The sequence below is a fragment of the Leiobunum rupestre genome, chromosome 5 (genome assembly GCF_980474605.1).
Source record: "Leiobunum rupestre chromosome 5, qqLeiRupe1.1.hap1, whole genome shotgun sequence".
NCBI classification, from domain to species: Eukaryota; Metazoa; Arthropoda; class Arachnida; order Opiliones; family Sclerosomatidae; genus Leiobunum; species Leiobunum rupestre.
In genome coordinates this window covers 8598529-8611573 of record NC_143388.1, presented here as the reverse complement: position 1 = coordinate 8611573, position 13045 = coordinate 8598529, and the positions used below count along the sequence as shown (strand labels likewise).

General features: G+C 37.3%; 1 protein-coding gene across 3 annotated transcripts in view; it reads right to left on the bottom strand.

Annotated features, from left to right (window-relative positions):
- LOC149943490 (transient-receptor-potential-like protein) overlaps positions 1 to 13045 on the bottom strand; it is a 132775-nt gene that overhangs the window by 9377 nt on the left and 110353 nt on the right. For 2 of the 3 annotated variants that reach the window (XM_090174886.1, XM_090174887.1), the window contains exons 8-10: positions 10722 to 11217; positions 4833 to 4970; positions 952 to 1147 (exon numbers count right to left, since the gene is read on the bottom strand). In XM_090174886.1, coding sequence (XP_090031012.1) covers positions 952 to 1147; positions 4833 to 4970; positions 10722 to 11217 — 830 coding nt within the window. The remainder of the gene's footprint in view (positions 1 to 951; positions 1148 to 4832; positions 4971 to 10721; positions 11218 to 13045) is intronic. The other variant, XM_090174888.1, reaches the window with a different exon arrangement.

Below are 13045 nucleotides of genomic sequence, written 5' to 3'. Positions count from 1 at the left end.
TCAGTTAGAATAAGAAATATGGTCCCGTCATCGGCAGGACTTTCGAATGTAAAGATTGGTCATTTCTTACTAGACCTTTCCGAACTAGATATTTATAAAAATGTCTATTCATCAAAAATTGACAAATTCAATATAATATTTATTTCACGAAAATAAACTCATTTAATGTTTAACTTCATTGAAAATTTTTACAAGATAAAACATTAAAGATAACACATGCACCAGAAATCGCGTATGGGAATCTGTAGACGTGTTACTTTATTCTGTTAATGTACACGCTATAAGTTCCACCTACACGTTTTCGAGGGAATGCTTACCTTGGCTGATTTTATAGAAAAGAAGAAATTAAAGAAATCTTAAATTTCCAAAACCAATTAAATAACGTAAATTAATATTTTCGAATTTTCTTAGTTTTCCGTCTATAATTGGCCAAATTTTAATCAACTAAAACCATTTTATCGTATTCCTTAGCCGAATAAAATAACGACAATAATGTCTACCGTATAATGTAAATCATTTCTTCAAAACGTTTCGCGCAGAATTTTAAAACTTTTCAAGAAAATGAAAATAATATTTTGAAAAAACCGTGACTAATGATACCGAGAAAACATTTTCCGATTTTTCTCGGATGAATAATCATTTATGTACGTTATACCGGGACTTAAAAAGTTTCTGGTACACAGCGTACACACGCTGGAATCAATAGTACTTTCTAACGAGACGTTTTCCTCCATTTGTATTTGGCCATTTCTTTTTACTCTTTCGGTTTCAAAAAAGATGAGCACCCGATATAAGGGAATAAGAAATGATCTTAGATTTATGATGGCGTGCGCCGATAAGAGGCGCAAAATTGAACGGCCCAAAAGTAATGGCTCCGGATAAAAGAAAAGAAAGGGAGAGGGAGACTCAAAGAATGAATGTACGGTTGAGGCGAAGAAGCGATCCACTTACTTCAATGTCCTGAAACGAACGACTCATCATAGCGATCAGCATATTGATCATAACAGTCATGGCCATGATCATGTAAGCACCGAGCAGTGCGTGACCGACCCATTTGGTGAAGGCTTGGTCCTTTCTGGCACTGATGTCCTTAATGGGAATTACTCCGAAGAGGGACCACAACAGAGACGTGTAACTAGCGTCAATTCTACACAAATAAAGAAACCACCCGGCCACGTTGTTAATTTATGTTCCAAAAAGCTGCTAGTACAAATTAACGGAATATGCGAGTTACTTCGGAATGTTGATGCGAAAAGAGAAGTCAATTTGCTAGAATGTTTAAAACCTATTATGAAAGCGCGGTTAAAGTTATCTAGCAAAGAAATTTCTTTTTATTCATCAAGATCCTGTAGCATCTCGCAAATGGCATTGTAAAGAAATAAGAATTTAAAACTTCAAACTTAATTCTGAATTTTTGCTTGTTGTTAAATAGGTGACAATTGAGTTAATCTAATTTTTATACACCGTTCTGTTACAGTTTCATCAAGTGGACTACGAAGTAAAATTCTTATTTATCATTTGCCCTTTTTTTTACAAAAACATATCCAATGAAAAATTATCTATATGATCAGAAAGTAGCTTTTTGCTAATTATATGTTGTTGACTTGGTAGGTTAGTAACAACCAGTACGATAAAATGTGAAACAATGGGACTTGAGCATATGATTGAGTATAGTTTCTTTAAAGCTGAAATTTTCGCAAATAACATTGAATATATTTAATAATATTTTAATTTGTTCGTGTCTTTTGGTAAATACACGAGACTAAAGTTTCACAATTTATCCTACTCTTAAATTCCTGCCAGTTTCATTTAGAAAAGACAATTTAACCGCTTAATATAAATCTAATTAATTTTTAGTGTAAATTTAACTGAACTGAATTGAACTTTCAACCAAAATGGCCTTCTTTTGCTAGATATAACGTGTTAAATACCTAAATACACACAGCATAAACGTACTACATACCAAATGGGATCTACGAAGTTCGTTTAATAAGAACTTGTATGATACACTTATGTTTGTATGTATACCACGTATACGCACAGCCATGCACGACAATCATGCACTGGAAGTGTGCAAAATCGGCACAGTCACAGCCAACACACGCCCAGAAACGAATTACAGTTTATCGTAAAATTTGTTTTGACTTGACCTACGCTAAACCAATATAGAGCATGCAAGAGGAACTCTCTATTGAATTACACATCAATTAAATGCGGCTGATACTGACTGACGAGGCACCTATAGCCATTTCATGGCTCAATCAATAATACCCACACAACGCCATATTAGGCAGAACCCGAGCAATTGCTATATTGAATATCAACTGTACGTATTTATACATTCGACACTGCAGTATATTATTACAATAATTCAAATAATGCGTTCGGCGGGCAAAGGCTTACGTTCTTAAGTGCAAGGAAGTTAGACAGTGGTGTGACTGAGTATACCATTGGAGGTAATTGGTCTGGGATGTGTAATGGATTATGGGGACGATAATGTAATTCTGGTGTCACAATGAATAATTCTAATATGTCCTATCTTTCTGCAATTTAATTAAGAAATAATTTATATGTTGTCTTAGAAGTTTTGTTCAACTACGGCTAACTTAGATCTTCTCGTAAACTCGCGCAGAAGGACGGCCGCTTAAATCGTCGTCTATATTAAGTAGCGTATGAGAAAATATTTAAAAAAAAACCAAGCGGCGAAACATTTAGCTGGCGGGTCTTCTGTGCGAGTTTACGAGAACATCTCAGCTGGCCGTGGTTAAACAAAACCCAATGAGGAATATTTTTACCCCGACTATGCTGAAGATGGCGATACGCAACATTAGGGAGCTTTCTCGCTTCTACGCGCCGTTATTATAAACGGAAGAGAGAAGGACTACAGTGGCCATTGTCTATAGTTTCGCGCTATTTCAAGCTGATCTGATTTATTTTTACGTTTTAACTTATAAAATTAATATTTAAGTGTAGAATAGCCTCTTGTTTAGTGCTTAAAATAATTTTGACAATTTTAAATTTCAAAGTAATTTAATTATTACGTTTTCATTCGGACCCCCGGAGCTAAACAAGTTAGGCAAGCGCCCAAACTACCCTTTAAATGTAGCCTTATATCTCGTTAACTATAGTCAGTTGCAGGCTAAGAAAGACAAAATATATAGTACAGTCGGCGCAAGGATACCTCAGACCATTTCCGGCCAGTCGACCGCGCGTAATTTAAATTTGACCACTTTACGGTCAATTTCAAATTTCGTGAGTTTCATCGTTTTTTCGCGCCATCTAGGAACTGAAATAGGAATCTATTTTTTAATTTCATGTTGTCATAAGTTTCATTACTGAATGCAGCTAAAGAAGGTTCGATAATTGAAGCTCCAAATATTTTAAATAGCCCAAGAGGTTTCTATAAAAAGCATGATAAAGGTTTATTGTTAACAGGTAAAGATAAAAATATAATTTTAAACGTCTATAGCTCATTAAGACAACGTTACCCCCAAGAAAGCGTGGTAACTATTTTAAAAGAAACTGCCGATTTAACTGGTAAGACGTAGAAATAAATTTACAAAATTAAATAATTATACATACTATTTTCAATTTAAGAATGATAGGAATGCCTTATCTTTTAAATTTGCTCGCCACCACAATTATGAAATTAAAAAATAAAGATTCCAATTTCGGTCTCTAGATGGCGCTAAAAGACGACAAAAAGAACAAAATTCGAATTTGACCGTAAAATGGCCAAATTCAAATTTCGCGCGGTGGAATGACCGGAAACAATCTGAGGCATCCTTGCGCCGATTGTACTATATATTTTGTCTTTCTTAGCCTGCAACTCACTATATATTAATATTATAATTATCAAAATTATTTTAAGCACTAGAGGAAGGTTCTGCCTATTAATAACAATATAATTAGATTGTGTAATTGTTAAAACTAAAACGTTCAGATTGAACGAAAAGAGGTTTTTACTATAGTCTTCCCCCTTAATATTGCGTAGCGCTATGTTCAGCATAGTCGGGGTAGAAATACTCCTCATTAAAGTATAAGGTAAGAGTGACTTTAGCATTTAAAAATTTGTATATTGACCGCGTACCTGACTGATCAAATAATAAACTGTACTATTAAGTTAAAAACTAGTATTATTTCATTGTTTTCAAGCATTAAACTCACATTTCCCGTTAAAATAAGTTCCTGGACATGCTTTGATATACGATACGTAAAGTAATTTAACATAAGCTGGTGCAAACCCGTGTTGAGATAAATTTATTAACAGACCCAAAATAATGTGAAAATTTTCTTGTTTTATCTGCCATGTTTAAAAGGAAATATTTGTCTCTGTATAAAGACTTGGGAGTGCCCAAATTAATTTCCTGGTATAGTAGCTTGGATGAGGTTGGAACAATGTGAAAAGTACAAAGGGTTTACAATGCGCAATTCGCATATATTATTTTCAGCTCTTATAAGAGTAATATGAAAATGCAATAGCTCAGCCACAAGAAATACGCCACAAATGAAGCTGTACAATTCCGCCATGAGCTTATAAGAAGAAGTAATATATAAATATATAAAGAGCTATTTATAAGGCGAATAAAATTCGAAGGAACTACGTCTTTGTATAGAGACCAGTCCAGAGAAAAACAGATGCAATCAAAATCTCTAAACTCCAAGTCTATGGTATATATAAAGATAACGGAAAAGGTCTAAGATTCATGCCATGCTTTAGCTAGAGCCCAGATCTATTCGGAGGAAGATATCGGTTTCAAACAAACTAAGTTAGATGACGTGGGGAGACGCTGATTGATACGAAAGACAGTGTGTCGCCTCTGCCTTCTCACCTGCAGTGTTGCACTGAACTTAAGCCCTTTCCCTCATATACGTCACTCCAACAGCCAATAGGATTTGGGTGCCTCGTCAGTCCCGTAGACGCTCGAATTCTTCTAAGGCCTATGCTTAGGATCGAAACGTCGCTAGGTCTGAAGCCATGTAAATATATAACAGGGGATCAACCAACGGGGAAACTGGGAAGAGAAGGCGTATATCGATACGTGTAACTGTCAATAAATTCTAGAGTGGCGGCGACGGCGTGCTGGTGGTTATGGATTTGACCTAATACAACAGCCGTATGAGCGCTCGAGTTTAACACGTGGTTTACTCCCCAACGTAATTAGGCCCGCACCGTCCAATGCTTGCCTTACCCACCGATAGGTAATCAATAAGGTTGGATATATCACTTCAGGATATTGCTCTTTTACCAAAACCATAAAATCATCATCATAGCGCGGCCGTTCGGATATTGCTACAATCTTTCAGAATTTACGATTTTACTCTACTAACCTAAAGCTGGCAAATATACCGAAACTACGTTAATTTATATTTCGTCAGATTTAATCAGTTTGTATAAGAAGATTTCGAGAAGGCTTCTACATTATACATCAATAGTAAATTAAGTAAATAAATAATGGTAATTTACTTGGCTGGGCACGTCACGTATTTCGTACAGATAACGATTCAGCACTTATTAAAAAATGCAATACGAAATGTTATAAGTTTATAATTATCTTTTACATAAGTGGACAAGCTCAGTAACTTCCGCGAGTTAAATTTTTATTAAAAGCCATTTCTCGAATAACCATATTTTTCGTGAACTTCTGATTAAGTCTAATAAGCGCTCTTTTCCTCGTTGACCATGAGCCGTGCCAAGGCTTAGGACCGGCGCGTGACAATTGATTTTTAAGTTGCGTATTTTGTGGCTAGAGGCGCTTATCTTTTTGAATATCACGTCAATTCTACGTCACTTCACACATAGCTATCAGTAATTATTCCGACCATAAGTAACATAATAAGAATAAGTTTGACAATCACCGAACTGATTTTCAGAGTTATTGCTCAATCATGATTTAATTCAGCACAAAGCCCCCTATAGGGTCTAAATATACCTAAGCCAAAAATATACTACAACCAAGGACTATAATATTCTACTCAGTTCGGTTGCTATACGAGTTAGAGATGGGCGAGAGTGTCAGTGTCGCAAAAAGGTTCGATAAGAAAATTTGCATTAAAACCATTAAAAAGTGTCATACTTATTTCAATTATGTTACTTATGTTACAACTATAAGACAAACTTTTGGATTACAATTATAGACTTAATTTAATGTTTTTTATTGGTCACCATTCGCACACAAGCTTTAAACAACCGACTTTAACACCAAGGAACATAAAGATCAATAATTCTTTAGTATTTAATCGTGTTCCAAGGTGGACCCTATTTCCGAAAAGGTAACAGCCAAAACGCTAAATAAATTCACAATAATGAGATGACCCATTGCTTTCACAAAACGGAAACAAACATTTCACGAAGTGGTACAGAACACTAACAAGTAAAAGACCACAACATACAAGTATACAACTCGGTACGATTAAAACAATTTTCATTCGAGCTCAATTCTGCAGCGCAAAGATCGAAATAAGTAATAAGCACGGGACTTAATGCGTATCAGAATTAAAAATCTATTGATTAATCATTCAGTAATTCTCGTCTCATTTCAATTTCCGCTATTCTCGAGAAAATTTATCGTTATTAGAGAGAAACCAGTGCGCGATTAAAGCATCCAATAAATTTGACGATTTTAAATTTAGGGAAATCCACTTGTCTCAAAACGATTTGACGAAGTCTAACGCGTGATTCCCCTTCCAAAGCCCTTTTCCTTCAAGCCGCGTTCCAATTCATTGTCTAACTTCCAAGGACCATTAAGAACGGGGGGAGTCAACTAGGGGAACGAGCCTTAAGTGATGGGCGCTCTCGAAAGAGCGCTGAAGATATTGCGCTTTAAGGTTTTAATTTTGGATCTTACATAACTTTAAAAATACGTCCAGTAGAGGATGCTCTTTTAGCCACCCATTCTACGCGCTTATTTTGGTCAATTCTAAGAAACCTCCAAAACAACGGCCATCTCTCGGATGGACACAGTTTCTAAATGCTTTCCCCCTCTTTCCATACATCAAGCTATCTAGCAGCGTCCATTACAAAATTGGACAAGCAGTCTATTCTTTCCGCGAAAGGATTGGGTTACGCTTGAAAAAGCCCTTTGGAAAATTCTCATTGTTCTACTCATATTTCTGGGAGCGGACAAGCTAAATTGATTCCCTCCGATCAATTAGACTACTATCGGCTTCGTGGGCAAAATTGCGGCAAAGAGAGTGGCGAATGAGAGAGCGACTTCCTGGTCGGGGATGGTGCCGCGGAAAGCCACCATTATTGCCCGCCCCCCTCCGTTTAACGTAATTAATGGCACGAGACCCTGGATGGCCATCGAAGATTAATAGCTTCCTTTTTATTAAAGTGCTACGTTCAGGTTGATGCCCACTTCTGACGGACATTCCTGGCTCGTTACTTGTTTCGGTCTTTCTCTTTCGAACAAAAATGCGGGACCTTGTGGTAGTGTCAGTAACCCTTTCGAATGTTTTCGGTCCTTTTGATCGAATTCCGAACGATCGACAGAGGATCCTTTTGATAGTAGTGCATTTGATCGACTTACAAAAATCGGTTCCTATACGATCGACATGTAAAATATAAAAATTCAAAAGATCGGCAAATCAATGTGATGCGTTGTTTTATTTTTTTTGAAACTTAATCTCGTTAGTTGTTCAAAGAGACAGTGCCCCTAACCCCAATCTCTATAATATCACGGTGGGTGTATATACAAATCCAACCTACTGACATCGTAACTAGTGAAATCGTACCAATTGACATCGAAACGATTAAACTTAAACACTTTCAAATATTTTTTTTACCTAACCTAACCTGCTACCTACTAACTTTTCTCAAACATTTGAGTAAATAAAATTATATTGATAAGAAAGGTCTCCTACGGATGCTGTCACCTAGGAGCAACAAACACAGCACCCAACACAAGGAGAACGCAACCCGTCAAAAAAACGTTTCGATCAAATGAACTTCACTTTCGATCAAATGCACTTCGATCAGAAGGACCCTCAAATATGTCTATAACTTAAGGATCACCCAAGTTTTAAAAATAAATCTATCAAATCAATAGGAATTAATAAAACTCAAATAAATTGACGAACGTTTCTATAAAATAAAATGTAGAAATACAAAATGTAGCTCTCACGTCCCAAGGTAGATCTTAATTACTATAGTCTTCGCACGCGTAAGACGTAGAGAAATAAAGCGTGCAGGAGAAGCGAACGGGTAGGGAATGTGCTTTCCAAGTCGGGGTCATTTTTGTCTGGCACCATCTATATTCCGAAGAGAGCTATTTATTCTTAGTTCTCTTTTCCGTATACAGATGGCGCTAGACGAAAATAATCCCGCCGGCAGTCATTGATCAAACCATACTCATACTCCTCACTTCGGTAGGTTTTATTTCTTGAAACTAGAAAATCCGAAATTGCTCTGGCGTCTCTAACACGCTCTAGTAGGCTTGTAAAAGTAAGAGACAATGACGTAAGAGCTACACGAAAACCGGAAGGTCACGCTATTTTACAGAAAGGTCTATATAAAACTACATCAAAGAATAATCTTGCTAGTAATGAGCTGCCTTGAGCCACATGTCATTACGGCGTCATTCTGAATAGTTTTTTTTTAAATTTAGGGCCTTAGAACATTCAATCAGAGTTTATATGCCTCCATTCCCCATCACCTGGACTGATTGTACGTTATGATTTCGGAAAATTCTTCCCACGTGCTACAGTCGTCCTAGATTCTGAATATTTTAAATTCCCGCTGTACATTACCAGTGTTCCGAGGTGGAAAAATCCCGCTGGCAAATAGTTTGGAAAAACTTGGATTTTTCCGGCCTTGATAATAAAGCCAGTGACTTGTGAGACCAACTATCGGTGGCCGGGTTAAATTGAGGCTTGACAAGAGAGTTCGCTAACTTAGTTTCAAAACCAAGATTTTAAGTTCAAAATAGCGTTTCAATTTCAATTTATATCAAAAATATTTAAAACAGTGTCAATATACTGTAGTTTAAAAATTATCGTTTTAATTAAATATTAATGAATTTTTTAATATTGAACTTGTTTTTATCAAATACAATTTTGTAGATACCTGGCTTTGGAACTAAAATGGCGATTTGAAATGTATTTTACGTTTTTAACCAATAAGGGAGTTTCAGTAAACACGCGACCATCAGCTTTAAAAATAACTTAGTTAGGAGGGTACTTTTCACAATAAAGCCTTAATTGACGTCATAGATGACCAAGGTCACGGTGAGATATGACGTCAGGGTACCAATCTCGTCTACTTTTTGGCCCAAATGCGCCTGCACCGGTAAGTAATAATAATAATAATAATCAGCTAAGGTAATACCCAAGGCCTAAGTCATCAAGCGACTTTTAAAGCCATTAATTCAGGTGGCCGGGTTACAGTGCGTAGGAGGGTGGTGGTAAGTCCTGCATGCCACGCGAGCCAACAGCTCCCTACACTAACTATTACCTTTAACCTCAACAAGTTTTTATGGTAGGGGAAACTGAAGAGCTATGGGAAAAACCCCTTAAACCAGTGGGGAGAGAACTTGCAAACTCAACGCGGAAGGAGTGGTTCCGAATTTTCACCCAGTGCCACAAGCTATGATCGAACCCGGCTCCTCGTGCTGCGAGGCGAAAGTGCTAACCACAACGCCACCCCACCTAAGTATTGAAACACGCTAATTTAAATCACCAAAAATTGGATCCTAGGCCTTTGTCCTAAGATCAATTTAAAAAAAAAACACTGAACATGTTTTAATTCCTAGGAAGAAATGTTTAGAATCAATCATGTGATCAATAAGTCATTTACTAGACCGTCATGTGATTAAGGCCATTGCGACTTAGTAATGCGCTTTTCAAGGCCAGCAGATATGTAATGGGTGCGTCCATTCACAAGCGCTCGTCAATAATCTTTAACACAATAGCTTCATCCACTGAATCAGCCCGGGAAGATGGGATACGAACCCTATGACCCGTTTATTCGTGGTTACGCAGTCAGAAGCAACTTTCTTCGAGAAGCAGCAGCTTTGTATTTACCCTTCATCGCGCGAAGAAACTGCATTTTGCGAGGCGAGTTTCGTAAATTGGCCATACGGACCAGGGTCAATAAAAGATTTAATCTAGGATCCAACTAATTCGAAAAATCACAAGAAAAACGACCACTACCGGTTGAATTTTAAAAATTTATATAAAGCGGTGAAGGTCACGAATTAGGTCAAACCACGTAACTATTTTGAGATTTTTCATTGGCTTATGGTTCCCTATTTATGATGAATCACCTAATTCCACGTTTCAGATATCAGGTTTAACAGAAACGTCATTAGCTGACATAGGAAGGTCAAAACAGGAAAGGTCAAGCACCCGTCAGTACTCACTCGTGGCGCGAAGGAAAATTGACCTTAAGGTTACCGGTAGATGCCCTTACACTCAATCGGGACAAAGTACCGGAAGCTTGATGTAAATTCCGATTACCCCTTTAATTTCAATACCTTCTGACATAGGGACGCGTTTTCTAAAGGGTTGAAGGCGTGTATACAGTCATGTCCTAGATGAAATCTTTCATTAGCCCCATGTTATGGATAACCGATAACGAAGTACGAATGACACGGCCTTTGCGTGGCTCTAGAACTATTATCTTTCTATCTACAGATACAAACACACAACGGTAGAAAAAGCGAATAAGCTATAGAAGGTAGTAAAGCGACAGAGAAGAGTAAAATGGAAAGTGTACTCACGTCATGAAGGCATCTGGATTGTACATACAGTTAAAGGTGACATTTTCGCCTCCCACTACTTTGGTTTCGCAGTACTCCGTGCTGGAGTCGTAGTACCAGTATAATTGGTTCAAGCCGCACGCGAAAGAAGTGAGCACCAAGAAGAAGATGAAGAGAAACTTGGCAATGTCAATGATCATGCAACCGAGCGAAATCTGCAGGGGCCCCAAATGAGGATTGGTTTGAAAGAGGTAAATGATACGCGCGAAACTGAAGACGTTGGCGACGGCGAAGACGCCTTCCGCGATCAGCGTCGGGTCGTTGTCGGGCCATTCGGAGCGCTCCATGTTGCCGGGCCCGTAGCGGCTACTTTGAATCTGGAAGAAGGCCACCGCCTTCAAAGAGTACGTTGCCAGGTACAGGGACAACATTATAAAGTCCAACCAATTCCACCATTGACGCACGTACGCTTTCAAGCCTTCTTCCCAGAGCTGTTTACATTCGGACCAAACCATACCTAAGAACGAAAGACCAAAACAAAAGTCATAAGCGTTAATAGTCGTTTCTATAAAGTAACGTGCCTTTCTTGTTATACGCGTATGATATTCATTCGCTTCAGTTTCAGGTCTGTCTATTTTAAAGGTCCAAATACATTTTTGGCAATAAAAAAATCTTCGCCATTCCATCATAAGTTATATAATTTTTTTTTTTTTTGCTCGTTATGAGCCATTGTGACAATACAGTCCGCTCGTCCACTTGATTAATCAGGTGCGAGATATGTGTAACGGCCACGCCAACGGGGGGATAATTGGGGATAGGGTTGGGACACCCGTGGCGGAAGTATGACAACCACCCGTTGGGGGATTAGTGGTCGTCCTCACACGGCCTTCCACAAACTCTGCCTCCCGGACGCCTGGGATTACAGGAGTGAGCCACTACTCCCGGCAAGTTATATAATTCCCATATCACTTGGTTAAATGTTCTACTAGATTCTTTACACAGTCGGCAAAAATATCGAAATAACGCCACCAGGTAGCGCTCTCGTGAACTATACTTTCGAGGTATCCTACAAAAGCTTTTTTTACCATTTGACGGCAAGGCTTAGCGAAATTTAAAAAGTTTCGAAATGAAATGTAACGCTTACTTTATGAATTATTAGAGAGGATTAAAAAATGATTATGTAAAACATTCGCTTAAGATCTCAACGGGTTTTTTCGTGGAGCTCAACCAACATTGGAGTTTTATTCGATTGGCTCATCAACAGCAATAAAGAAAACCACAAATTATAAAATTTGTGAATTATGGATTTCCTAAACCTTTACTTATTTGATTGTAGTGGCCAAAGGTTAGAAATTTCGAGTTACAATTCTGAAAATTATTTTAGGCAAAATAAAGTATTGAAATTTGAAACTTCAAAGTTAAGCCTTGGTTTAATTTCGTCTACGCCTCTAAGTAATGACAGCTCACGTAACTGATCTACATAAATATCGAAGTTTAATATCGCATTAAAACGTTTTCTCTCTAAACTCGGATTAAAGTACCATTTAAATTTTCAGAGGCGAGTTATAAATATCCAAGGCGTCACCCTTTTAGAGAAATAGAAGAGCATTGAAGGAAAATTTCCAGGCTTTGCTCCGAATTTATGGAATAAACAGAGTGAACCGAGGGAAACGTATTACGTTAGAGAACTATAAAATCGAAATCTAAGAATTTGTTATTTCAACTGCCCCATTCACACAACGAAAATAAAGAAGGCGAAGATTTATGGGATATCTTTCTCGCGAAATGTTCGCTGCATCGTCACCTACGTAGCTGTATTTTCTTTAAACCTTTGCTAAGTTAACTGTTGAGCTGTGTTTATTTTAGATCTGGGGTTCCAAGGTGATTTCTCTATATAAGACTGAAGAAAATGCTCATTTTTATGGGTTTGTAATCGACTCTTTTCGGTTCTATTCGACAGCAGTGACGCATTATTTTCTTTTGGCTATTCGAACACCATATAATGATTTAATCGAAATTAAAGCGATTCTGGAACTTTCCCTGTATTGATGCAATTATATCTGATCAGTTTGTTAAAAATTCAATTCTCAGAATCTGAAGGTAATCAGTTAGCTAGATTAAGTTAACCTATTATATTCGCCTCATCGAGAAATCTCATCTCAACTTGTAATCAATCTGAATAATAATAATGAAATGAAATGAAAAAGTGGTTTAATGTGCATTAAAACAATACAGGGTTGTATCAGCAAGCTAACACACAGTTTGTACTTAGTACATGATGTTAGAAAAAGTTTAACAATTTCCAAAAATATATTGTGGAAGAAAAAAAAAGGAAAATTTCATTA